Source organism: Pogona vitticeps, chromosome 2 (genome assembly GCF_051106095.1).
Source record: "Pogona vitticeps strain Pit_001003342236 chromosome 2, PviZW2.1, whole genome shotgun sequence".
Classification (NCBI taxonomy): domain Eukaryota; kingdom Metazoa; phylum Chordata; class Lepidosauria; order Squamata; family Agamidae; genus Pogona; species Pogona vitticeps.
This window is the reverse complement of record NC_135784.1, coordinates 17,146,639-17,173,169: the sequence shown is the minus strand read 5'-3', so window position 1 is coordinate 17,173,169 and position 26,531 is coordinate 17,146,639. Positions and strand designations below refer to the sequence as shown.

Sequence of the window (26,531 nt, the reverse complement as noted above, 5' to 3'; positions counted from 1 at the left end):
CTCACTGGGCGATTTACAAGTTAATTATGCAGGCTACACATTGCCCCCTCCCTCAGCGAGCTGGGTACTTATTTTACCGACCTAGGAAGGAGAGAAGGCTGAGTCAACCTTGAGCCGGCTACCTGGGACTGAACCTCAGGTCCTGAGCACAGTTTTGGCTGCAGTACAGGCGGTTTAACCACTTGCGCCATGAGACTCCTTACCATAAAGTTTTAATCTTATTTACGTTTCCTTTAAGATAAGGTACATGAAGACTGGTTCTGTACTTTTTCCGATGCCGGGAAAAGAGGAAGACATACTCTTGGTTATATGGAGTCCAAAAAAAGAAGGGGCAGTCTTTATTTAACAAGAGCTGATTGAGGCTAGTAGTAATAGGCAGGGATGGGAACTCAAGTTGAGCGACTTCAGTAAATGATAAATGATAAAGATAAGTTGGAGTTAAGTCACAATTCAGAGTTATGAAACTGGAAGATGAGCTCCTCAGGTCGGAAGGCATCCAACATGCTACTAATGAAGAGCTGAGGACACGTACAAGTAGCTTCAGAGTTAATGAAGTGGCTGGGCCAAAGCCGAAAGGATGCTCAGTTGCAGACGCGCCTGGAAATGAAATGAAAGTCCGATGATGCAAAGAAAAATACTGCATAGGAACCTGGAATGTAAGATGTATGAACCTTGGTAAGATGGATATGGTCAAACAGGAGATGGCAAGAATAAACATTGACACCCTGGGTGTCAGTGAACTAAAATGGATGGGAATGTGCAATTCAATTCAGACGATTGCCACATCTACTATTGTAGGCAAGAATCCAGTAGAAGAAATGGAGTGGCCCTCATAGTTAATAAAAGAGTGGGAAAAGCTGTACTAGGATACAAACTCAAACATGATAGAACGATTTCAGTAGGAATCCAAGGCAGATCTTTCAACATCACAGTAATCCAAGTTTATGCACCAACCACCGATGCTGAAGAGGCTGAAACTGACCAATTCTATGAAGACTTACAATACCTTCTAGAACTGACACCAAAGAACGATGGATCGGAAAAGATCAGTCTACATCCCAGTCCCAAAGAAGGGCAGTGCCAAAGAATGCTCCTAACTACCGTAAAATTGCACTTATTTCACATGCTAGCAAGGGTTATGCTCAAAATCGTACAAGGTAGGCTTCAGCACTGTGTGGGCCGAGAACTCCAAGAAGTACAAGCTGGATTTCGAAGGGGCAGAGAAACTAGAGACCAAATTGCTAACATACACTGGGTTATGGAGAAAGCCAGAGAGTTCCAGAAAAACATTTGCTTCATTGACTATGCAAAAGCCTTTGACTATGTGGACCACAACAAATTATGGCAAGTTCTTAAAGAAATGGAAGTGCCTGATCACCTTATCTATCTCCTGAGATATCTATATGTGGACAGGAAGCAACAGTTAGAACTGGATATGGAACAACTGATTGGTTCAAAATTGGGAAAGGAGTACGACAAGGCTGTATATTGTCATCCTGCTTATTTAACTTATATGCGGAATACATCATGCGAAAGGCAGGACTGGATGAATCCCCAGCCGGATTTAAGATTACCAGAAGAAATATCAACAACCTCAGATATGCAGATGATACCACGCTGATGGCAGAAAGTGAGGAGGACTTAAAGAACCTCTTAATGAAGGTGAAAGAGGAGCACCAAAAATGGTTTGAAGCTCAACATAAAAAAAATTAAGATCACGGCCACTGGTCCCATCACCTCCTGGCAAATAGAAGGGGAAGATATGGAGGCAGTGAGATATTTTACCTTCTTGGGCTGCATGATCACTGCAGATAGTGACAGCAGACATAAAATTAAAAGACGCCTCCTTTTTGGGAGGAAAGCGATGACAAACCTAGACAGCATCTTAAAAAACAGAGACATCACCTTGCCAACAAAAGTCCAAATAGTCAAAGCTATGGTTTTTCCTGTAGTGACATATGGAAGTGAGAGCTGGACCATAAAAAGGGTTGACCACCAAAGAATTGATATTTTTTAACTGTGGTGCTGGAAGACGCTCTTGAGAGTCCCTTGGATTGCAAAGAGAACAAACCTATCAATTTTGCAGGAAATCAACCCTGAGTTCTCACTGGAAGGACAGATCCTGTAGCTGAGGCTCCAATACTTTGGCCATCTCATGAGAAAAGAAGACTCAATGGAAAAGACCCTGATGTTGGGAAAGTGTGAAGGGAAGAGGAGAAGGGGACGACAGAGGACGAGATGGTTGGACAGTGTCATCGAAGCGACCAACATGAATCTGACCCAACTCTGCGAGGCAGTGGAAGACAGGTGGGCCTGGCGTGCTCTGGTCCATGGGGTCATGAAGAGTCAGACATGACTTAATGACTAAACAACAACAACCAAAAGCCCACATTGGGACTTTGGCTCAAAGACTTGCCAACATCCCTGAGAAAAGCCTGCTCTGGAGGTCATGAAATCACAGGATCTCCGTAAGTCAGATCCTTTATTTGTGCTCAAGGTGGCTTAGAAACATTTAAAAAGAAGAAAAGATAAAAACACATTTAGCTTAAAAAAATACAACCCTGCTTTGCCATCATCCCATTCATACTAAGCTATTATAATTAAAACCATGATAATAGCAAAGGATGCAGATACACGGTGACTGGGTTCGTTAAAGATCTGGAACAGTTCCTCGGTTTTGCCAGGAAATGATGACTGGGTCTCCTTTTGATTTATTTGATTTAACATGGGATGAATCTACAGCTATTAGTTCAAAACAACTAAAGTCTGGTAACTGCCCAAATTGTGAGGATGATAACTCTGTCTCTAAATGGACAAGGTTCATTGAGGGGCTGGCCGAAAACGTTCCTGCTCTCTGGCCTTCCTCAATGAAGCACTCTGAACCACACATATTGTCCAACAGCAAGGGTGCCTGGCTCATTCTCCCTTTGATGGTGGATGATGGAAGGAAAGGTCTGGCAGAATCACCTTCCTCGAGTGACCTTTCCCCCCACCAGAAGACCAGGACCGTCCATTCTAGGGCTTCAGCCGACGTCTCCTTCTCTATAGATTTATCTGGATCAGGTACGAATCCTCCTACCTTCAGATTAGGGAAATCTTCTAACAACCCGTGTGTTCTCTCATATCCAACTTCTCCCTCTCTTTCTTTTCCTCTTTCCTTCTCCTCACTCTTGTCACCTTCTCCCCCATTGTTGCCCTATCTCCTCCCCCCATACGGACGGAGGGGAATCCTTCTCCCCTTCTCTCTCTTCCAAGAGGCAGATTTCAATCTTCCCCTCTTTCCCCTTCGATTCCCTTCTTTCCCCCTCCTCTACATTCAACTCCTCACTTTCTCTTGTCTTCCCTACTTCTATATCTCTTTTCTGCTCAGACGTCTCTAGCTGAGGGGACGGCTCACTCCGTTCTTTCTCCTTTGGGTCTATTGCTCCCTCACACACACGAATGGGAAAAAAAACAAGCAGCATAGTGGGTGAAAGATGTGCCAACAGAAATTTTCCTCCCTCCTTAAAATCAGTCAAGAATTGGTAGTGGCTTTTGTGACCTACAAGCAATACACGAGAAGGCCCTTTCCTGCACGACATTTCTGAAACTGCTGGTATTTTTAACAGGACCTCTCCTGAAAAATCTTAACAGGCTCATAAAAAGCCAGGCAGTCGGTCCCTCAGGCAGGCAGTCCTCAGTCTCTGCAGGGCATCAAGAGTTGAAATCAAGACTGTGAGATCAGCCTGCTTATGCAACAAGAAGCCAGAGCAGGTCTTTCAGACGTGGGGAACCTATGACCACAAAACATGGGGGGCCAGTCAGCGGCCACAGGTTGCACTACTTGAACAGGTTGCGCTTTTGTACTCTGTGATTTCAGTTCCCAGATCCCTGCCTTTTCCAATATGCTCAAAAATGCTGGTTGAAAGCCTATCTCCACAGCCTCTCACATTAGATTGTGCAGTTGGGCGACCCTAGAGTTAAAGGCAAGGAGGACCATCGCAAGAGGCAGAAGGTGAAGAATTACTGTGTGAGTACAACTCTGAAAGAGGGAGGGCCAGCTGACGACTGGATTTCTTTAGAAAAAGGATTCTGCAAAAGGATTTCCCTTCCAAGGGGTGCCCATTCAACTTCCATGAATGAAATCATGCTTACTGATTATATCAGGCCAAAACAATAAAAGCAGAAATAGATTTTCCAATAAGAATAACCAGAATAAGTCAGGAAGCACACTTTATTATGACAAGCTCTCCACCATCCTCTACCATGATTTACAATATACAGAAAGAGGAAAATAAAAAAATAGGGAAATTTCATTATGTCATGAAGTGACCATGGAAAAACATCATCACCATCTTGATTTCTCTAAAACTCCATTAACAAAACAACTGGTGTAATTTAAACTTTACAACTGGAAGGGTCTAAACGCTGTTAAAGTTAGTCTTAAAGGAAAATCTTAGTATAAAAGGAAAGTAGAGTGGAATTAATTTTCTCATGAATGACTTCACCAACAAATGCAATAATTCTCCTGTATAGGCTTTCCTAGTCTACACTCTGGGATGTAAATTGGAAGTGAAATATTTCACACATCCCTGGCATTTGTTTGGTTTCTTTCCTGTGTGGACTCTCTTATTCCACAGGATATCTAACTTGAATTATCAGGTGTCCATTAAAAAAATCCCTGCCTTGCATTTATATGACCTCTCTCTTCTGTCCCTGAAGGTGTAAATTCTGAGCAAAATGTTTCTCATACTCTTGGCATCTATATGATTTCTCTCCAATGTGGACTCGCTGGTGCCCGAGAAGGTGTGAACTCTGAGTAAAACATTTCCCACATTCCTGACACTTGTACGGCTTCTCTCCAGTGTGGACTCTCTGGTGAGTCAAAAGGTTTGCATTGTGAGCAAAACATTTTCCACACTCTTGGCATTTGTATGGTTTCTCTCCAGTGTGGACTCTCTGGTGTCCGAGAAGGTGAGAACTCTGGGCAAAGCATTTCCCACATTCTTTGCATTTGTATGGTTTCTCTCCAGTGTGAACTCTCTGATGTTTAAAAAGGCCTGAATTCTGAGCAAAACATTTCCCACACTTCTGGCATTTGTACGGTTTCTCTTCCGAGTGGGCTTTTTGGTGTGTCGTAAGGTGTGAAATCTCACCTAAACCTTTCTCACAATCTTGACATTTGTGTGGTTTTTCTCCTGTGTAGACTCTCTGGGGTGTCAGAGGACTTAAAGTATGAGCAAAACATTTCCCACACTCTTCACATTTGAATATTCTGGGTCCTATGTGGATACTCAGGTGTGCAAGATAGCTTGAATTGTGAGTAAAACATTTCCCACAATCCTGGCATTTGTATGGTTTTTCTTCTGTGTGGACACTCTGATGTACAAGTAGGGTTGAAGTGTATGTGAAACATTTCCCACATTCTTTGCATTTGTACGGTTTCTCTCCTGTGTGGACTCTCCGGTGTGTCAGGAGATTTGAATTGCGATTAAAAGATTTCCCACATTCCTGGCATTTGTACGGTTTCTCTCCTGTGTGGACTCTCTGGTGTGTCAGAAGGTGTGAACTGCGATTAAAGGCTTTTCCACACTCCTGGCATTTGTATGGTTTTTCTCCTGTGTGGACACTCTGGTGTGCAAGAAGAGTTGAAGTGTAAGTAAAACATTTTCCACATTCCTGGCATTTATATGGTTTTTCTCCTGTGTGGACTCGCTGGTGCACCTGAAGGAAAAAATTCCTGGCAAAACGTTTCCCACATTCCTCACATTGATATTTTTTTTCTCCTCTGTTGATTTTCTGGTGGCTCGTGAACTGCGGTTCGCTCTCCTCACCTTTTCCAGATGCTTCATTTTTGAAACATATGTTTGCAGTGTGGACCCTCTTGTGAAGCGTAAGTATCCTCTTTTCAGCAAAATATTTCCCACAAATATTGCATTCATAGGGTTCTCCTCTGGCAGAACTTTCCTGATCTGTTGGAGGAACAAGAAGCATAGAAAATAATGAATCCCAAATCCCCTGGAAGGGCCAAAAGGTCTCTACATAAACCAGAAAGAGTCAGAAAGGGAAACGAGCAAAAAGGGGTAGATACTGTCATTTTTCTCCTTCACATCTTTTGATCTTGAGAGATACAGAGGAAGGCATTTTTGGTCTAGGAAACCTTTTAGTAGTTTTATATTTTGCAGAAAGGGAAAAGGTGCTAAATGTTAATTTGGACTCGCTTGTTGCACTTACTCACTCTTTGCTGCTGACTGTCCTACTTTTGTAAAATGAAATATCCAGTAACTGTTTAATCACGTTAGACACACTGCTTTGTGCAGGCATTTAAATACACAGTGACTGAAATCCTGTTGCACCTGCCAGTGTGCATAATGGGAATGATATCAGCAGCAGCAGCAGCAGCAAATCCTTGCTGATTAAAGGATCCATTTGGCAATGTTTGCATACATGCAACCTGTACATAAAACAGCAAAGTAGTGTCCGCCATTAAATCCCCAAAGGACACCTTTAAATGGCAAGGTCCCTCCGTCATAAGTGGGCAAAAGATGGCACACAGGGCATATTATGGTCCCTGCCTTGCCCATTTTTGAGTACATCTGCCACACTTCCTGTTCCTCAATTTATTTGAAACTAAGGATTCCTTAGGATGGAGCCATGACAATTCTAGGACTACGAAATAAGCAACATTCTTAATCCCACTTAAGGAAAGAGCTAGAAAGGCTACATGGCATCCATTCCTGTGAGCAAGAGAGAATGGACGCCTGCCCTTAAGAGTACCGATGTAGGGCATTTAAAGCTATTGCCTCAAATCTGTTGACTTGTATTTCACTTGTGGTCTTCTAAACATCAATCATGGGCCCTCAGTAGAGTCCTCCACTGAGGGTGAACCCCCAACCCTCTGGTCCTGAGGTGAGGGGGAAGAGCTGCCAGTATTACAGAACCTTGGCCTTCCAAGGACCCAGTGCTTTAAGGCCTTTAGTGGATAGTGGCCCAATCAAAGGACGAAGCAGCCTCCTCTACAGCCCACATGAGCTGGTCAGGCAGGAGACACAAACTTGGACAAGGCTCCCCAAGGAAGTCTGCTGCTGCAGGGAAGGCCTCCTCAAGAGAAAGAGTCTCCACGGGAGCACAGCATCACCTTGGGAGAAAACTCTGCTTCCAATCCTGCAGCTGACTCTCTGTCACAACAGTCGGAGATCGGCAACCATAGGCTGGCTGGGTGGAATCTAGCTAAACAACCCTTAGGCAAGGGATGGGTAGTCAGAGACCGTGTCTCTCCGGTGCCTGCTGGTGACGGTGCTGCCTTGTGACCATGGCCGCTAAGGCCATTTTGGACCATTTTTATATCATGCCATTTAATGGCCTCGGCGCTACTCTGCGTGGTTTCCATCAGGAAAATAAATGTACAGAGAACAACCAAGTCCCACCCAGACCAAAAATATAAAATACGGATGGAGGGCAACGGACAAGATAAAGGTTACAGGACATAAGGATCAAAAGAAGACTACATGACCAACAATTACAAGAGGAGGACAGCTTCAAGGTCTTCCTGAAAAGCAACGTTTTAATGTGCTTCTGGAATATTAGGAGAGAAGGGGCCTGGTGCACTTCCATAGGTAGAGCATTACATAAAGAGGTAGCTACCACTTCTGATATATATATATATGTTTTATGTATGTGTGTGTGTGTGTGCGTGTATATATATATATGTGTGTGTGTGTGTGTGTGTGTGTGTGTATACACACACATAAAACAACATAAACCAAACAAAAAACACTTCTACATTGTGTTACACTAAATCTATTAGTTCACCCCTGCCACCTTCACCACTTCATAGTCAAACATTTGTGCTTAGCAGTACTGTATTTTTCAAAGCTGTTAAGACTTACGGATGTCTTTTACATGATTTTATAGGTGTAGGACCATTTTATAGGTGTAGTTCCATTCAGTAGAACTGAAATGTGGCTGTTGTTGATAGGTGTCAATGTGTAACATGCTTCTCACTAAGGGTTAATGTCTAAAGGACCTCATCTGTTCCCTGTAACCAATTAGGCTTATAAAGCCTTGTCTCCTCTACCCTCTTACCACCTTCCATCGATGGTGCTGAGTTATGGAGCGAGGCAGAAACCGTGTGTGTTTGCCCGTTTGTCAGCGTTACCTGAGCTGTCGTTGCTTTCTATGTTCACTCTTTTGGTATGTTATGTAATACAGTTTTATGTAATACAGTTTGTTTTCTTAGGAACCCCCGTTTACCCTTCCCCTAAGAGAACTAGATAAGGTATATATACTATTTATCTCAGTGTCTCGAAGCCTCCTTTTCTCAACAGCTGTAACTTCTCAAAAAGTTTACATGTTGTCAATAACTCTTGGACTTTTGTGCACAGATTAATGCAGATTAAGAAAGCTGGTAGAAATAGACAAACTGATATTGCTTGGTATCATTCCAACAATGAAACTACTTATTATAACTTAACGCCCAGAGGAACCCTGATATGATTGGAAAAGGTTATCTGGTTCACACTGGAATGAATTCTTTGATGGATAAAGGCCAGCTGGGATGAACACTGGCTTCTGATTTTTCCTAGAAATCCATAGTAGGTCTATAGTATAGTATAGACCAATGGTTCTTAACCTTTGTTACTTGGATGTTTTTGAACTGCAACTCCCAGAAACCCCAGCCAGCACAGTTGGTGGTGAAGGCTTCTGGGAGTTGCAGTCCAAAACTCCTGAGTAACCCAAGGTTAAGAACCAGTGGTATAGACCATAAAGGTCTATACCAGTGGTTCTTAACCTTTGTTACTCAGATGTTTTTGGACTGCAACTCCCAGAAGCCTTCCCCATCAGCTCTGCTGGCTGAGGTTTCTGGGAGTTGCAGTTCAAAAACACCTGAGTAACAAAGGTTAAGAACCATTAGTCTATACTATAGACCAGTGGTCCTCAACCTTGGGCCTTCAGATGTTCTTGGCCTACAACTCCCAGAAGTCTTCACCAATACCTCTGCAGGCCAGGATTTCTGGGAGTTGAACATCTCCCAGAACATCTGGAGGCCCAAGGTTGGGGACCACTGCTGTAGACCTTTATAGACTCTATAGGTTTCAAGTACCAGACTTTCTGACCTGACACAACATATTTAAGGATTGAAGATTAAAGCAATTTCTGAACTACAATTTTTTTAAAAGGCCAATGCTAAGAAATTCCCATCCCTGCACCAAAATTAAGGATTTCTGCATGCTTCAAAGAAACTGATCAACTTTAAACAAGTTTCCCTTCCCACCATGAATCCTTACCCTCCAAAGAAGCACCTTCATCCCCACTTGGGAGCATACTCTGTCTGCTGCCTGACGGCGTCTTCTCTACTTCAAGGAAATTGCACTGAGCTTCCACTGAAAGAGTTTGGATTGGCTGCAGCAGATGAGAGTAGAAGACATGAATTTGGGGAAGGAACCGGAGGGAAAATAGTGAAAAAACACAGCAGATAAAGTTCAGACATAAGGGCCATGGGGATATCTGTCCTCTGGCAACTGGTACAGAGTTGTAAAGCACTCTCCCTCACATCATTGACCTCTCAGAGGAAGAGTTCAGCATCTCTGGGAGTGAGGACATATTTCCCCCCAAACCCACTGAGGTATAAGGCCAGATCCTCCCCACCCCTGCTTCACATACACCAGGAGAAGTGCTCTTACCTTCTGCTCTTCCTGCCTTTTCTCCTCTGCTTGTCTCAAGAGGAAGCCTTCGGCCAGGGCCACCGCCTGGGAACTGGTCTCCGCTCCACTTTCCCTCACCTGGATCTCCAATTTTGGGGGAAGAATGGCCAAGAACTGCTCCAGGATCACCAGGTCCAGGATCTGAGCCTTGGTGTGTCTTTCTGGCTTCAGCCACTGCTGGCAAAGAAGGTGGAGTTGGGTGCAAGCCTCTCGGGGGCCCTCCGCCTCCTGGTAGCAGAACTGCCTGAAGCGCTGGCGCTGTACATCTGAGCTAGCAGTGTTCTCATCCAGAACCTTCTGCCTCTTTCTTTCACGCAATTCCACATTGTTTTCCTCCTGGATGGTATGGGGGCTTCTTCCAGCTTCATGCATCTTTGATCTGTGCTCCAAGAAGCCTCAGACTGAGTCAAAAGAGGCCTCCCCTCAACCTTCTCTCAGGGCAAAACTGGACGAACAGTTGAACTGGATGCTACTAATGCTCTGCAAAATCCAGATATTATTCTGCACGTGAGAAGAAAAGCAAATGCAGGTGACAGGTCTTAATCCCTGAAGAAAAGGCAGGAAAATGGAGATGAAAAGAGGAAACTGGGGAAGCGCCATCAACTAAAACCCACCCTTTTCCTTCACTTCAGATGAAAGAACTACACCCTTTTCCTTTTTTTAATTTTTTTTTATTATTTTAACATGAGGGGTGACAAAACGAAAAAGGGAATTGGAATTTATGAGGAAGAGGGGAGACGATAACATACTAAGATCCAATCTATACCTATTGCCATATCAAGATTTTAAATTATTCTATTTACTCTTTTCTGCCTTGTAAATAAAGTTCTCATTTCAATATATATTATTCAGCTGCTGCCTGTTGATTCAGTCCATTTGTTAAGTAGATCCCATCTTTCTGTTGCCTTTTGCAGGGGTTGATCTTTCATGACTTCTGATAAGATATCCATTTCGACTATTTCCCGTATCTTTTCAATAAGATAGAACTACACCCTTTTCCAAGAGGTCTGCCTCGAACCATTCACAGCGAGTCATTCATTGCCAAAGCCCCCCCCCCCCCGTTAGGTATCTTTCAGACAAGTCCTCCTCAATACTTTTTCTACACGGGCGTGATGATGATCTGCACTTAACTCTTTCTCAGCTGAGCGCCTACTGTAGAGTCTTGAACCAAGGCCAAGTCACTTATTCTTCAGTTCCAACGTGCCTGGTTTCAATATTCAAGGTTTTTTTTTTAAATCCTGCAATACTTCGCTCTGATTTTTGTGGATAGGCTACCTCAGCAGAGGGAGGATCTAATCTTAAATGCCACCCCATCAGCTGCCTTTCTGGAGCAGCACGAAGGAGTGGCTCAAGGCACCCACCTTCCCCTCCTACCCAGCCCCAGATATTCCCCCCTCCTTCCCTCCAAACTTTCCCCTACAGCCCCCACATGGACTCACCATCACTCCCTCCAAGCCCTGTATGGGATCATCGCTGGGGCGGAGGGGAGGGTGCTCTGGCAAAAAAAAGAGTCCCTGAATGAAGAGGCAGCACTAGAAGAAGCCGAAGCCCTCGTTTCCCTGCACTGGTTCTCAACCTTGGCTTACTCAAGAGTTGTGGACTGCAACTCCCAGAAGCCTTCACCACCAACTGTGCTGGCTGGGGTTTCTGGGAGTTGCAGTTCAAAAACATCCGACTAACAAAGGTTGGGAACCAATGAAAAGAGGAGGCCTAGGGGACGTTTTGTGAAAGCGGACACTTCCTGCTGAGGGATTCGTCACTTTCCTGCGCAGCTCACCCGTTCCCCTCTAGGAAGTTTCGACTCGAATGCATTTAACCCTTCGATGGAACACCAGAAAGAAATATTGGTTGTTCTGCCTTAAGAGTTAACAGGATCTCCTGCTCCCTCTTGACTTTCAGGGAAGGATTAATAATAATAGTTTATTTACGGTCCTTAGACCAGTCACATAAGTATGAAACTTTATAAAACCTTAACATTTCTAACTTTCAGTATTCCATTCGAACATGTTGGCATACATACAACTGAGAACGGCAATCTAATTGGGACCTGGCGTATAGTTCTTAGAAATTTGGACTGAACTATTTCTTGTGATGCAAAGTGAGAGCTGGGTGGCCCCATGAATTCAGGGAAGGATTTTGGATCCCAGAAGAATCACTTGGACCGCCCGCTTCTTCCCAGATGGTTCTCAGCCCGCTCAGTCCTGCCATTCTTCCCAATCCTTTTTCCTGCGATCAGGAAAAGATCTCCTTTCCTGTCATCATGTGACCGAAGCCAAGCGGTAGTCCTGGCAAGACAAACCCAGACCGAACCAATCTGTTCCCTGAGCACATGGATGAGTAGCCAGAGTTCCTCTTGTCTCCTTCCTGGGGCAAGGAGGAGAAGCTCTTTAAAGCCAGGATCTGCTGCTGTTGTTGTTTAGTCCTTTAGTCGTGTCCGACTCTTGGTGTCCCCATGGACCAGAGCACGCCAGGCCCTCCTGTCTTCCACTGCCTCCCGGAGTTGTGTCAAATTCATGTTGGTTGCTTCGCAGACACTGTCCAACCATCTCATCCTCTGTCGTCCCCTTCTCCTCTTCTCTTCACACTTTCCTAACATCAGGGTCTTTTCCAAGGAGTCTTCTCTTTTCATGAGATGGCCAAAGTACTAGAGCCTCAGCTTCAGGATCTGTCCTTCCAGTGAGCACTCAGGGTTGATTTCCTTTAGAATTGATAGGCTCGTTCTCCTTGCAGTCCAGGGGACTCTCAAGAGCCTCCTCCAGCACCACAATTCAAAGGCATCAATTCTTCGGCAGTCAGCTTTCTGCTAAGGAAAGGCATCCACCTCTTGAGCCTTCCCTGCTTTCCTTTCTCTCTGTCCTGTCACTGCCTTCCCAGCCCCAAATCATCCCCAAGACTTTCCCATGTTGACAGCAACAGGAGTCTCTAAGTGGTACCTTGAAAGCTAACAGGCTTGTTTGGCACAGGCGTTCTTAGAGGTTAGCTCACTTTTTCCAGAATCATGGTTCTTCTTGGCCGCCCAAGAGAGCAACACAGGACCCCAGAAGAGTCTGAGTTTAGGCGACACACATTTTCCTGCTTCACAATTTAGACTTTAGGGCCCTGAGCAGGTAGTGGATCCAAGGCTACCAGGAGACACATTGAGACAGTGCTTTGGTAGGCAGAAAGTGGGATGCGGCAGCTTGAGTTGTAGATATGGCTATTTCCACTGGCAAGAAGTTCAACATTTTTACCTCTCCATTTGCAGACAAAGGTTGACAGTACAAGCTGTAGTAGTAGGGTGTGGAATGTTTTGGATTGGACCAACCCCCTCGGCTCATTCTGGGTTCAGGATCCCTACTGGATCCTCCACTGCAAAGGGAAATCACTTCAGTAAGGATCAAGAGGGGCTGCTTTGGGATCAACACCATAGACTCCCAAGTAAATGCCCTACAAGCTTGTCTTCTGCCTGCTGGCAGTCTTAACTGAAGGTCCATCAGGTGTTTTTTTTTTAATAGCTGTCCAGTTGCTTTGTGTTGGTGAACTGACTTTTTCTGTTTAATTTTCCTACAGCAAGAGTTATGTCAGGTCTGGTACTGGTTTACGCTTTCCTACAGCTGCTCTGCGCTTTCTCTTGAACTTGCAGAATGTTTAATGTTGTAAGTGTGAAGGTTTTATTATACTGCCGAAATATCATTTGTTTTACTTTTCTAACACTATTTAACATCTTTATTATATCTATACACATTAAATGTGTGAGAAGACTCCTTGGAAAAGACCTTGATGTTGGGAAAGTGTGAAGGCAAGAGGAGAAGGGGACGACCGAGGACGAGATGGCTGGACAGTGTCTGCGAAGCAACCAACATGACTTTGACCCAACTCCGGGAGGCAGCTGAAGATAGGAGGGCCTGGAGTGCTCTGGTCCATGGGGTCACGAAGAGTCAGACACGACTAAACGACGACGACGATACACATTAAATGGTGATGAGAAAATCAGAGCAAATGAGACTTCAGCTGTATAATAAAAACCTCACAGTTACAAGATACAGTATTATATCACACATTCTGCAAGTACAAAAACCAAGTACAGGTGTAGGGGAGAAACAGCTTACGATGAGGAAACATTGAACTTGTCACAAAGCGGCCTTTTCTGCAGCCAAAGAAAGCATGTGTAGGCTCTGTCTACTTACTTCACTGTCAGGACCAACCTGTTAATAATCCATTTTGAATTGCCTTCTCCTGAGTGCAGACTTTCACAGTTCATTAACCAGACTCCATGAAAATAAAACTAGTTATAGTATATCACAGAAGTGAGTACAACCCTCACATTTCATAAATATTTTAGTATATCTTTTCATGTGACAACACTGAAGAAATGACACTTGGCTACAATGTAAAGCAGCGAGTGTACAGTTTGTATAACAGTGTGAATGTGCTGTACACCCCTAAGTGACAATGTCCAATTTGGGCATAATGGCTCTCATGATACCAAATTGGACACTAACAGGTCTCATGACACCAGGGAGGGAAAATGGCTACTTGGGCCCAATTTGGACATTGTCACCTAAGGGTGTACTCACTTTTGTTGCCAGCGGTTTAGACATTAATGGCTGCACGCTGCGTTATTTTGAGGGGACAGCACTTTTACACTATTATACAAGCTGTATACTTACTGCTTTACATTGTAGCCAAGTGTCATTTCTTCAGTGTTTTCACATGAAGATATACTAAAATATTTATGAAATGTGAGGGGGTGTAATCACTTCAGTGAAATACTGTATCCACACACAGAGAGAGCTCATTAAACCACTCCCAGGATCGAACTATAGGTAACTCTTGCCAGGATCAAGACTCACAGCATAGGATATCTACCTATATCTATACGCACCTATATCTCATGTTATTGGGTGGGACTATGCTACCCTCCTTCCACTGCAGAAAAGGGCACTTCATCTTCCCTGTTCCCTGCAGTAGAGTAGTCCAGTGTGGGGCATACCCAAACTCTTGACCCAGGTGGAAACACCATACTTGAAGGTTCCTTTTTGGGCACTTTTCAAAACCCATTGCTCGAGGATAGTCTCTTTGGAACTGAGGAGTTGTATCTTATTGTGCTTAACTAAGGTAGATGAAGTCACCGAAATGGAAGCTTTGCATCTCCTGGAGAACCTGAGTGGTCCAAAGCTCCAGATGTTGCTGCACTTCACAGTCCTTGATGCCTACTGAATATTTGGTTGATCAAGTACAGGAATAAAGCCCCACCCTCTCTGTATTTTGTGTGTGTTTGAGAACTGACTGGAGTGAGAAGTAGAGGCTCTTTAGAGACACAAGATCAAAAAGGGAGACAAAGCCTCCACACAGGCTCTGCAGCTGTTCCTTCTCTGGATGTCTGGTCCAGCCTGATCCCTGTATCAAAACCATCTCACATCTTGTTTACATTGGGAGGCCCTGGACTTCTTATCTGGCCGACCCATTGGCCTGCTGCTGATATTTTGCTATTTTCCACACCATGTCCTCAGCAGATGCCGTAAGGAATTGGCAGATAAAACCTAATTGGACTAACAGAGGCCAGAAATCAATGGCAAAGCACTTACTTTGCATGCATAAATTCCCAGGTAAGACCCAACATAAGCTGTTGAAAGGGAAAAGAACCCAGTGTTGGGAGAGACCTTACCTTGCTTCTCATTCGAGTGGCAGCAGCCGACTTTTACATTGGCAGATTTCTGAAAATCGCTGCATTTTCCTGAGTTCTGAGAAGGGCATTTTTCAATTCCACAAAGCAGCATTCAGTTCTGTGACACTCTTTTATTGCAAAGTTTCACTCAATTTTTTTAAAGGTGTCCGTCTTATGTAATCAATGCCTGTAACAATGTCTGCTCACTGAACACAGCAGAAGCATAACTGCAAAATGAAATTTAAGAATAATGAAAACTGGTAGTTGGCTTTGAAGTTCTCCAAAAGGATTATACAGTCGTGCCTCGCTTTACGATTGCCCCACATTACGATGAAACCACACTACGACGATCTTTTTGCGATCACAACTGCAATCGCAAAACAATGGTCTAAATGGGTTTTTTTCGCTTTGCGATGATTGGTTCCCTGCTTCGGGAACCGATTCTTCGCAAAATGACAATTTTAAAACAGCTGATCGGCGGTTTCAAAATGGCCGCCGGGTAAACAAAATAGCTCCCTGCTGTTTTCTGGGACGCAAGACAGGCAGCGAAAACGGCTGCCCTATGGAGGATCTTCGCTGGACAGTGAGTTTTGACCCCACTGGAAAGCACTGAAGGGGTTTCAATGCATTTCAATGGGTTTTTTCCGCTTTACGATGTTTTCGCTTAACGGCGATTTTCCTGGAATGGATTATCGTCTTTAAGCGAGGCACCACTGTAATTGGGAAACTAAGGAATGTATCATCAGGTGGCTAGACTCTGTTACAAGTCCGAGCAAGGTCATTCAAAACTGAGACACCAGACTAAGAGACACCCATTCACTCCAAGAACTAACAGCCACATCAGCAGAAGAGAAGATAGTTCTAACGACGACAGGACAGAGAAATTCTGGAAACATTGCTACTGATCAGCAACAAAATGGCTGGAACTGGAACTCAGAAAGTGAGAAATAAAAAGCAATGTGAAGCTTGAAACGGTCAGAATGTGAACATTTAAATGATACACCCATTTGATGTGAGTGAACTAAAATGGACCAGATTAGAGCCTTATAAACCCATCACTGGTGCCTGGAAAACAAAAGGAGGAAATAAAACAGAACCAAACATGGCTGGAGAGTTTGGACTAGGAGTCAGAAAGGAAGAACAATATTCTGTGAAATAAATATTTTGTTGATTGCAAATATGTATTTGAGGCAACCAAGCAGAAATCCCAGATTGTCGATAAAGAAGTCAAAGAGACTACATAAGGGGAAGCAGGGCACGGAAATCTCCAGTCTCTCCCTGAAAAGAAGATCAGGATAATTTTTAAATATAAAAAATAAGACTGAAGCCGAAGAATCACACTAAGGTAATCACATGTCCAAAAATTAATTTAAATAACATTCTTGAAGACTAGTCACAGCATGTAAATGGCCTGTCACTCAAGCCATTCTTGAGTATTATTACCATTCTAAACAAAGGGGGAAAGCAAACAATGAGGAATGAAAAACAGCACACTGTAACAGTGGAATGATAACAAACAACAGCCATTACAAATGAAGTATATAAGTTAATATAAGCAGACCATTTACACAGAACTGTATCAAGAGGAAGCTGGAAAGCCTAAGATATGCACTCTGATATGGATACAGCAGTGAGATCTTCAGACCATGGAGGGAGAGATGGAGAGTGTTGTCCTTTTAGCCATGTACTAGATATCATTTTTTTCTACATCAAAGGCAACAGGATCCACCTGTACCAGCCATAAGGTGGCCTTCATATCACAGGAGTACACAACCGTATGAAGAATTGTCTAAAGCAAAATTAATGTACCTCAAATAAGGCAGCTAAACAGAAGCTGCTAATGGAGATGACAGCATCAAATATCTCTATGAAACACTAACATTACATTGCCAGCAGTTTCTGCCATATCTCTTTGAAAGGTTTACCTAATCTTCATTATTTGCAAGGACAGTTTTGGTAGAGTTTTTCTCCTTTATGAACCCTTAGGTGGACTATAAGACTCATGTTCTAAGCAAAACACTTCCCACTTTCAAGATAATTGAATGAATCTTCCTATTCTACCTGATGGGTCACATACCACTGATATGGAGTGACTTCCCACTTCTATGAATATTCTGGTTAACCACCAACTGTGAATAATGACACACACAAAAAACACCCTCTGGACACTTGTAAGGTTTCTCTGATGGTTGACAAGGGAAACACTGTAACAGAAATTATTTGCAGTGTCCCGGAACAGAAATGGTTTGTCTTCAGTGTAGAGTCTCCTATGTTTTCCATAAGAAGCAAAAAGGTACTTCACTTTCCTGTCATTTCTTCAAGTTCCTACCTACATGGACTTTCCAGTGCTTCACAAGATTTGTATTGCGAGCATAACACTTCCCACACTCCTCACATTTAAATCGTTTGACTCCTGTGTGGACTCTCCGGTGGCTCCGAAGAGTTGAAGTGCTGGTGAAACATTTCCCACACTCCTGGCATTTGTATGGCTTCTCTCCTGCGTGGACTCTCCGGTGCACAACAAGCTGTAAATTCTCAGCAAAACATTTCCCACACTCCTGGCATGTGTACGGTTTTGAATGGACTCTCTGGTGCACAAGAAGCTTTGAACTCTGGGTGAAACATTTCCCGCACTCCTGGCATTTGTAGGGTTTCTCTCCTGAGTGGACTCTCTGGTGCACAAGAAGCTTGGAACTCTGAGAAAAACATTTCTCACACTCTTGGCATTTGTAAGGTTTCTCTCCAGTATGGACTCTCCAGTGCCTGATAAGGTCTGAGCTTTGACTGAAACACTTCCCACAGTCTTGGCATCTCCATGGCTTCTCCCCCGTATGGACTCTTCTATGGGATAGGAGATGTGAATTTCTGGCAAAATAGTTCCCACATTCCTGGCATCTGTATGGTTTCTCTCCTGTGTGGACTCTCTGGTGCCTCAGAAGGTCTGATTTCTGAGCAAAAGACTTCCAACACTCCTGGCATTTGTATGGTTTCTCCCCTGTGTGGACTGTTTTATGGGAAAGGAGCTGTGAATTCCTAACAAAATGTTTCCCACACTCCTGACATTCATATGGTTTCTTTCCAATGTCCACTCTCTGATTCCTTGTACGATCTGACTTAGGAAGTAAACATAACCCTAAATCGTCACATCTGCACAGTTTCTCGCCCGAGTGGAGTCTCAGATGAATGACAAGGTGCGACCTGTAAGAAAAACATTTCCTACACTCCTGGCATTGGTACGGTTTTCCCCCTGTATGGATTTTCTGATGCCTTGTAAGGTGCAACTTTTGAGTAAAATATTTCCCACACTCTTGGCACCGGTATAGTTTCTCTCCTGTTCGGACTCTCTGGTGGATCCAGAGGTTCGAATTCTTGGTGAAATGTTTCCCAAAACCTTTGTGTAAGGCCCCCGCTGCAGAGCCTCTCTGCTGGCTTGCAAGCTGGAAATTGCAACCAAGAGATTTCCCAGACGGTTCACTTGTAAAGTATTTCTTTGCAGTGCAGACACTCTTCTGAGGTATAAAGACCACCTTTAAGGCACAACATTTCCCACACATGATACCTTTGAAAGGCCTTTCTGTGGTCAAGCCTTCTTCTGCCACATGAGTTTGCTGTTCCGCTGAAAGGTCGCAGTTGTGTGTAAATAAATTCCCACACTTCACACATACCTTTCTTCCCCTCTCGTTACCTGCTAGAGAGAAATGAGAAGCACAGAAAAGTTGAATCCCAAGTCCAAAGCGGGAAAGAACCTATGTATACACCGAGTAAGAACTGTAACATTCCCTCAGCTATGAAATCTCCCCAGCTGGCCAGAGACAAAAGTTGAAACTGGCTGCTTTTTGTCCTATCCAAAACCAGCGTCAAAACGTTGGGAGTAAAATTGAAGGTTGCCTTCTCCTGAGGCCTACCTTGGAGGAGACCTCTTACTCCTGAGGAGACTGGTGGTGGCCAACTAGTGCCTCAAGTAGTGCCACTAAAGGCTACAGACAGATTGTAGCTCATTAAAATGAACCAACCATCCTTCAAATAACCAAGGATAGCCTCTATGTTACCTAGGTTGCAGGACAAGTGCGAAAGTTGTAGGGTTCACAATCCTGAAGTTTAGGCAAGGACAGATAGACACCAGAACACTGTCCTTATTCTGGTAGGGGGTAGTAAAAAATATCCAGAGGTTTCCCCTTCCATGATCTACATGATCTTTTCACTCCTCTAATTGTCTTTCCTTCTTTCTTTCTTTCCTTCTTTTTTCTTTCTCTCTCTCCCCCTCTCTCTCTCTCACTCTCACTTGTCACCTTGTTTTTTTTTCCTGCCATGTATGTCTACGTTTCCAAACTTGTTAAAAAGCAAAACTCATGTAATCCCTGGAAGAGAGGAGACGGGAAGCTTGCAATATTTTAGAATGCCCAGAAGAGCCATGGACGCAGATCTGTAGGATGCACGGAAGCCTACTCAAAAATCTGCCTGGGCCTTATGTGTGACAAAGATAAAACCAAGAGAAGGAGTTATGGAAACAACCTAAATCCTCAAAATTCTGTTTTTGGCCCTGGTCCCTGTAGAAAAATTGGTCTGAAAAATAGCCGAAGAAACAGATGCTCCCTGAAGCCACAGTGTGTGAGTATCCACAGAAATGTCCATCCATCCCCAGGACTCATCTGGTCTCCAAAAAGTTTGTGAAGAGGACAAAATTATATGTACAGAGAAAACTGCCCAGCTGAGGAGTCCACTTTTTTTTTTTTAGGTCTGGGAAATGTTGTGTTTGTAAACGGAGAGGGGAATGAAAAAAATGGCCCTGCTGTCTCCTCAAAATAAAACAGTTTACTTTTATTTATTTAATAAATCCCATTCCCAGTTAAAGTCACCACATTTTTAGTATGTAACTTCCCTAGACTCTTTCCTCTAACATGGGGAAAAATAAGTTTCTGCCTTAGCTCTTCCCTCTCATCTTCATGAAACACACTGAAGAACACCCCTCCCGGTGTTAAGCGATCAGTATGAAAACCTTCTTAATAATAACAACAATAATAATAAAAACTGCAGAAGGGACCCTATGGATCAGGAAGCCCAGCGGCTGTCAAAGAGGCTCAGCACCTCGTTTTAATCTCCTAAAGGTGGAGAACCTTTGGCCCTGTGGATCTTGATGGACATCATGCCCCACCATTAGCCATGCTGGTTGGGGCTGAGGGGGAAACAAGAGTCTGACCTCCGACCACAGTTCTCTAGCTCCTTCTCGGGGTTTCCCAAGTGAGCAGGCGGGTTGGGACCCTGCTTGAACTCATTGAATTTCTTGCTCATTGCATAGATACATATACATTATCAGAAAGGAAAGGGGAGGGGGGGCTTACCAAGAGAAGCCACCATCCCCCAGTTCTCCTCCATGACTTCCTTGTGCAAAGCCCTCTGGTCCGGATCCAGCAGCGCCCACTCCTCCTGGGTGAAATCCACCGTCACTTCCTCAAAGGTCACCAGACTCTGGATGGGGGAAGAAATGAAAACATATTTTTTTTCCTCCCAGCTTGCCAATCTCAGCTCCACCCCTACACTGTATACCTCCAAGAGGAATGGATGCAGAGGGGAAGAAACGGTACCCCTAGACAGAAGGAACACAGCTGCTTTCCTAAAAGTTTAAATCCAGACTTTTCGGAACTTAGCTTGGACATCTCTAGTTGCATGAACCAACCTGTCAGCTTCCATTGTGGTTTCTTCCACACTTAAATGCTTTGAGGAGCCTCATGGCACAGTGGTTAGACTGCAGTACTGCAGTCAAGCCTCTGCTCACAACCTGATTTCGATCCCAATGGGCTCAGGTAGCTTGCTCAGGGTTCACTCAGCCTTCCATCCTTCTGAAGTGGGTTCAGAAGAACTGAGTACCCACCTTGCTGTGGGGGCCCAGGGGGTTGGGGGGAAGGAGGCAGCCAATGTGTGTCGCTTGCATAATAAAATTGCAAAGCATCCAGAAAGTGTTTAAAGCACGATGTGGTGGTAGATCAGCAGCATGCTTTGATTGGGCTTTGATTCTTAACTTCTTCCCCAGTTCACATATTAGAACAAAATTCTGCCCGCTGGGGAGGAGAACAGGGGATAAAGGCAAGCAGGGTTTCCGTGTATGTCTTTCCAGCAAACCTGCCCCCACCTCTTCTCCTTTCACTCCATCATCAAGAAGAAGGGACGATTCTGCATGCGTGGCCAGCCTTGTTCCAACTCCTGTGAGAAATGGGAACACATATATACACCTTAATCTGGGATACTACTGTTATAAATAGATGAAGAAAAGCAGAACTTTGTATCACAGCAACAGAGAAAGTTTGAAATGTTATTTACAAGGACACATTTACATTTCTAACGGTGGTACAATGTAATTTGATAGTGCATGGAGCTTTATAGCAACGAACTGCACAAAAGTATATAAGCAGACAGATCTCAAGAGATCAATTAAATTCATATTCAGCACACTTGATCTGCAAAAATAGGGAAGGAGTTGCCTGGGTAATAATACCTTTTTCAAGGAGATAAAATGGATAGATCTCCTCAAGTGTGTCAATCAACATTTCATATAAATAACTCAGTCATGCGAAACTGAACAAATATTGTAACAATTCGCAAAGGCTTTCACGGCCGGGATCTAATGGTTGTTGTGGGTTTTTCGGGCTCTTTGGCCATGTTCTGAAGGTTGTTCTTCCTGACGTTTCGCCAGTCTCTGTGGCCAGCATCTTCAGAAGACAGCATCTTCAGAGGACCAAAGCAGAGTGCTGTCCTCTGAAGATGCCGGCCACAGAGACTGGCGAAACGTTAGGAAGAAGAACCTTCAGAACACAGCCAAAGAGCCCCAAAAACCCACAACAACTATTGTAACAATTATTTGAACTACTTTGCATTGGTATTCTCTCTCTCTCTCTCTCTTTTCCTTTTTAGGTTATAGGAGCCTCTTGGGTGCAGTGGTTACACTGCAGTACTGAAGTCAAGCCTCTGCTCATCATGACCCAGGTTTGATCACAAAAGCCAGCTTGAGGTGGACTCTGCCTTCTATCCTTCCCAGGTTGATAGATTGAGTACCCAGTTCATTGTAAACAGTCCAGAGAGTGCTTTAACTGCTATGGGGCAGTATATAAGCAGCACACTTTGCATTACTTTGCTTACAGCAACATGTCTAGATCTTTACCAGATACAGGACCATGACTGGCCTGCACTGAGCAACAGAAGCTCTGCTGGAAAGAAGAGCTGAAAGATGTTGAGAGACAGATGATGCTTGATTAGAGATCATCCAACTGAGTTTTTAAACAACTGAGCCAGATCTGTGAGCAAGAAATCCCTCCATTCCACTGTCAGGGTTGGGAATGTCAAGATGTGAAATGTTGAATATATAGAGTGTTAAAACAATTAAAGGTGTGTAGAAAAGCAGCCCTTGAAAATGTCATTAGTAGTTTGTTGTCATTAGTATGTGGACGACACCCACATCTCTTTCTCTTTTCCATCTAAATCCAAGGAGGTGGTTTCAGCTCTGGATGAGTATCTAGTGTCAGTAATGGACTGAGTCTCCCATCAGACTCCACCCCCAGGACTCCAGGAAATGTAGCAACTGCCAAAGCATCGCTTGCATAGTTTCAAAAGGGTGATCCAGTTAAAAAACACCCAGGCTCATGCCATTACTCCTTACCCTGCAAGGTGGCACTTCTGTCCGTTTCCTCCTGGTTCCCCTCTCGCAAGGGACCCTGCATGTTGTCCAAGGGAGCCTTCTGCATCTCAGGAAAATAAGACAGAGCCTCCAGAGAGAAGCCTTTATCCTGAAAGAACAGCGGGCATAAGCCATAAAATGAGGAGAAGGTACAGAATAAAAACCATCTGGGGAGAAATCTGGATGCGTTGGGCTGGAACTAGAAGGTGGGACATTCACCCTGGGGCAACGGATAGAGAATTTTGGGATATCATATTCTTGACCCTGTAGAGACAGGTGAGCAACCTCTATGGTGTTTATGGGACACGGGACACGGCAGCCACATGGCATAGTGTGGCTGTGGCAGCCATAAAATCTGGTATTTCCTTTGAAAACAACATGCAAAGAGAGCGAACACCATTCTATTTTAAAATGCAATCCGTGATTCTCCTTTAAAAGAAAAGGAATGCTCCTCCTGAGTCTTTCATCATCATCCTTAACTGCAGCATCGGAAGTGACCCAACAGATCATCCAAGTCCAGCCCCTGTCAAGGAGGCCCAGTGGGGGGAATCAAACTCCCAACCTCTGGCCCTTTAGCCAGAGACCTAAACCACTGAGGTGTCCAGCAGAAAATGAGGGATACTGCATTGAACGTTAGTGGAATGGCCACAGATCTGATACTGGTTGTGGAGATGTTACAGGGGGGCGGTAGTGGGGATTGAGAAAAACAAGCACAGGACGCCACATGTTGCCCAGAAGGGAGTAACCAGAAGGAAATGCTCTCTCTCACCTTATGCTCTTCCAGCCTCTTCTCCTCGGCCTGACTCAGGAGGAAGCCTTTGGCCAGGGCCACCGCCTGGGAACTGGTCTCCGCTCCACATTCCCGCACCCAGCTCTCCAGCTCCTGTGGAAGGACAAGCAGGAACTGGTCCAGGATCACCTGGTCCAGGATCTGAGCTTTTGTGTTTCTTTCTGGCTTCAGCCACTGCCGGCAAAGATTACGGAATCGCGTGCAAGCCTCTCGGGGGGGTCCTCGGCCTCTTTGCAGGAGGATCTTCTGAAGTGCTTGCACGGCACTCTCTCCCGCAATTCCCCACTCCTTCCACTCTGCATCCTGCGGGCGTCTTCTCCTGCTCCGAGGCCAGCTGAGTCTTCCTCCTCCACCTTTGACCTCTGCTCCAAGGACGCCTCTGGTGGAGTCAAAGAAGACCACCTTCCATCTCAGAGCAACGACTGCATGATCAGGCCCTGCGATTCCCCCTCGGCGAGAGATCACGATGTTGTTCTTTTAATCATCCTCCCAACACTTGGGAAGGCCAAATACGGAAAGAGGTCGGATTCTTGAAGGAAAAGCAGGCAAATGTCAACCATGGGCTAGAAAGGAGAGGCTTGATTCAGCTGAAAGAAGCATCTTTCCATTTCCTGAAATGCAGCAACCTCCCCTTCTCCGTGGATCTGACTCTCACCCCACTGACAAGGGGTCATCAGCCCCAGCCACACACCCTCTTCTGGGACCCCTTCTGCTCTTGACAAGCTATTTTCAAGTCTTGCTCTGCTCTTATCACTATAATACTAAATGGTGTTGTTCTTCTTGGGCCACCTTCCAAACCGGCTGCCTAACTGGGGGGTGTCTCTCTCTCTCTCTCTCTCTCCTCACCGCCAGGTCCCTCCAGCCTCCCTTGAGACCCCTTGCCAGGCTTATCCTCACCCCCTTCCTGGGGGCACTAAGGCGGGGCGAGACCCCCTGAATGAGGATGGAGTCCCTTGGGAGCGTTTGGAGGACTCACAGCTCGCGTTTCCCTCCGGACGACAAAAGGGGGCAGACAGGAAAGGATATTTTTTGGAGTCGGACTCACACTCCAATTCCTACCCACCCCATTTCCCTCTTCCTCTCTAGGAATCCCGACTCTATTCCTTTAACCCTTTGATAGCACAGAAAGAAAAATAGTAACTTGAATGTTGGTCTATTGGGCAAATGGAACTTTTGCTCCTTCCTGGCTTGGAGGGAATGTTTCTTGGGATTCATTGCAGAGAGAGGGGGGGAAAAAAGCTTTTCTGCACCTCTTCTTGTTTCCGGATCTTTCTCAACCAAATCCAACCAGCTATCCCCACCCTAACCTTCTTGTGAACCTCCTCTCCCATCTCCAAGAAGTTGGCAGAATCTCTTTTCATGCTCTCTAGTATTTATTTTCTTTTTTTTTTTTTGCGAGGAGCTTTTTTCAGCTTGGAGGGCAATCTCGTTGTCTACTTCCTATCACATGATGGAAGCCAAACAGGAGTCCTGGCAAAACAGACCCAGCCAATCTCCTCCCTGAGCATATTGATGAGTGGCCAGTTTTCTTCCCTCCTTCCTGGGGCAGAGAGGCAAAGCTTCTCAAAAAGCCAAGGATCTACTAAGGAGAGGCCATTTGCACCTTCCCACCCACCTACCCCCCCAGCCTCCCCTGCTTTCCCTTCTCCCTAACCCTCACCAACCTCCCAGCCCCAAATCATCCCCAAGTCCTTTTCATGTTGACAGCAACAGTAGTCTAATTGGCCCCTTAAAGATTAAGGGGGGTTTCCTTTTTTCTTCTTTCCTCATATCCCCCTTTACCTTCTGTACCCCTTACCTTATCCCAAGTTGCTAATTAAAGAAGAAGAAGAAGATTAAGGAGGGTTTTATTCGGCATGCACTTTCTTGATTGCTGGCCGGCTTTTGGAGAGGCATGATTTTTCTGAGCTGCTGGAAAGAAAGGCACAGATTCCCCTCCAGCAGTTCCTTAAACCTTGCATGCCATCTCTTTCACTTGACTATCAAAGTACAGTGGTGCCTCGCCAGACAGTTACCCCATATGACAGTTTTTTCGCTAGACAATGACTTTTTGCGATCGCTATAGTGATTTGCAAAACAGTGATTCCTATGGGGGAATTTCGCTGGACAATGTTTGGTCCCTGGTTCGCAAACTGATTTTTGCTAGACGGAGATTTTGACAGCTCCCTCCATGCTCGCAAAATGGGTGTTTTCGGGACCTAAGTTTCGCAAGACAGCAGTTTAAACAGTTGATAGGTGGTTCGCAAAGCGGCTTTCCTATGGCCGATCTTCGCTAGACAACGATTCTTCCCCATTGGAACACATTAAACAGGTTTCAATGCATTCCAATGGGGAAATGCTTTTCACTGGACAATGATTTTGCTAAATAGCAATTTCAGTGGAACGGATTATCATCGATCGTTTAGCGATGTATCACTGTACTTGATAAAGGAGGCTATATTTCAGTGAGAGAGAGAAAACTAAAGAAGAAACTTAGCATGCAGCTGGAAGTAAACAACCATGGCACTCACCCCACCTTCCTCTATCCACTAAGTCTTCAGGAAGTGGGGGGTTTGACCTTTGATGCATAAATAGGGACTCATTTCCTTGGCATATACTTGGGACCAGACCAGACCAACAAGTGTTCCTTTTTCATTGCTGCTTACCTACTGGCACAGCTCAGCACTAAGTGCTGAATTTATACCACCCTTTTCTAACCAGTAAGACCACTTCTGGTGAAACAAGAACCGCATATGTCGGGGTGGC

General features: G+C 44.7%; 2 protein-coding genes and 1 long non-coding RNA gene across 4 annotated transcripts in view; 1 reads left to right on the top strand and 2 right to left on the bottom strand.

Annotated features, from left to right (window-relative positions):
• LOC144587482 (uncharacterized) overlaps positions 1–3,457 on the top strand; it is a 117,572-nt gene extending 114,115 nt beyond the window's left edge. Inside the window, exon 2 of the long non-coding RNA XR_013542637.1 lies at positions 2,498–3,457. This is a non-coding gene — a long non-coding RNA (uncharacterized LOC144587482). The remainder of the gene's footprint in view (positions 1–2,497) is intronic.
• Positions 3,458–4,195: 738 nt separating this feature from the next.
• Positions 4,196–14,904, bottom strand: LOC144587455 (uncharacterized). Its single transcript, XM_078388149.1, has 4 exons — positions 11,123–14,904; positions 9,663–10,163; positions 9,267–9,381; positions 4,196–5,951 (listed from the first exon to the last, which is right to left on the bottom strand). Exons 2-4 carry the CDS (start codon positions 10,053–10,055, stop codon positions 4,672–4,674), a joined length of 1,788 nt encoding a protein of 595 aa, XP_078244275.1. The 5' UTR covers positions 10,056–10,163; positions 11,123–14,904; the 3' UTR covers positions 4,196–4,671.
• Positions 14,905–16,686: 1,782 nt separating this feature from the next.
• On the bottom strand, positions 16,687–26,531 carry LOC110071201 (uncharacterized). Of its 2 annotated transcripts, none has more exons than XM_072988221.2 (5): positions 23,766–26,531; positions 22,979–23,105; positions 21,458–21,528; positions 20,670–20,796; positions 16,687–19,018 (listed from the first exon to the last, which is right to left on the bottom strand). In XM_072988221.2, exons 2-5 carry the CDS (start codon positions 23,061–23,063, stop codon positions 17,640–17,642), a joined length of 1,662 nt encoding a protein of 553 aa, XP_072844322.2. In that variant the 5' UTR covers positions 23,064–23,105; positions 23,766–26,531; the 3' UTR covers positions 16,687–17,639. The 2 variants fall into 2 exon arrangements, with proteins under 2 accessions (XP_072844322.2, XP_078244292.1); XM_078388166.1 differs by having other exon boundaries at positions 16,687–19,015.

What these genes read in the sequence shown, in the direction of transcription:
- LOC144587455 (XM_078388149.1), bottom strand. Translation starts at nt 10,055, where the DNA reads ATGCATGAAGCTGGAAGAAGCCCCCATACCATCCAGGAGGAAAACAAT. An exon ending in AAAGGCAGGAAGAGCAGAAG is followed by an intron (nt 9,382 to 9,662) that starts GTAAGAGCACTT and finishes CATCTGCTGCAG; the next exon opens with CCAATCCAAACTCTTTCAGT. An exon ending in TGAAGGTGCTTCTTTGGAGG is followed by an intron (nt 5,952 to 9,266) that starts GTAAGGATTCAT and finishes TTCCTCCAACAG; the next exon opens with ATCAGGAAAGTTCTGCCAGA.
- LOC110071201 (XM_072988221.2), bottom strand. Translation starts at nt 23,063, where the DNA reads ATGCAGAAGGCTCCCTTGGACAACATGCAGGGTCCCTTGCGAGAGGGG. An exon ending in CAGAAGTGCCACCTTGCAGG is followed by an intron (nt 21,529 to 22,978) that starts GTAAGGAGTAAT and finishes CATTTCTCACAG; the next exon opens with GAGTTGGAACAAGGCTGGCC. An exon ending in GGGGATGGTGGCTTCTCTTG is followed by an intron (nt 19,019 to 20,669) that starts GTAAGCCCCCCC and finishes ATTTCTCTCTAG; the next exon opens with CAGGTAACGAGAGGGGAAGA.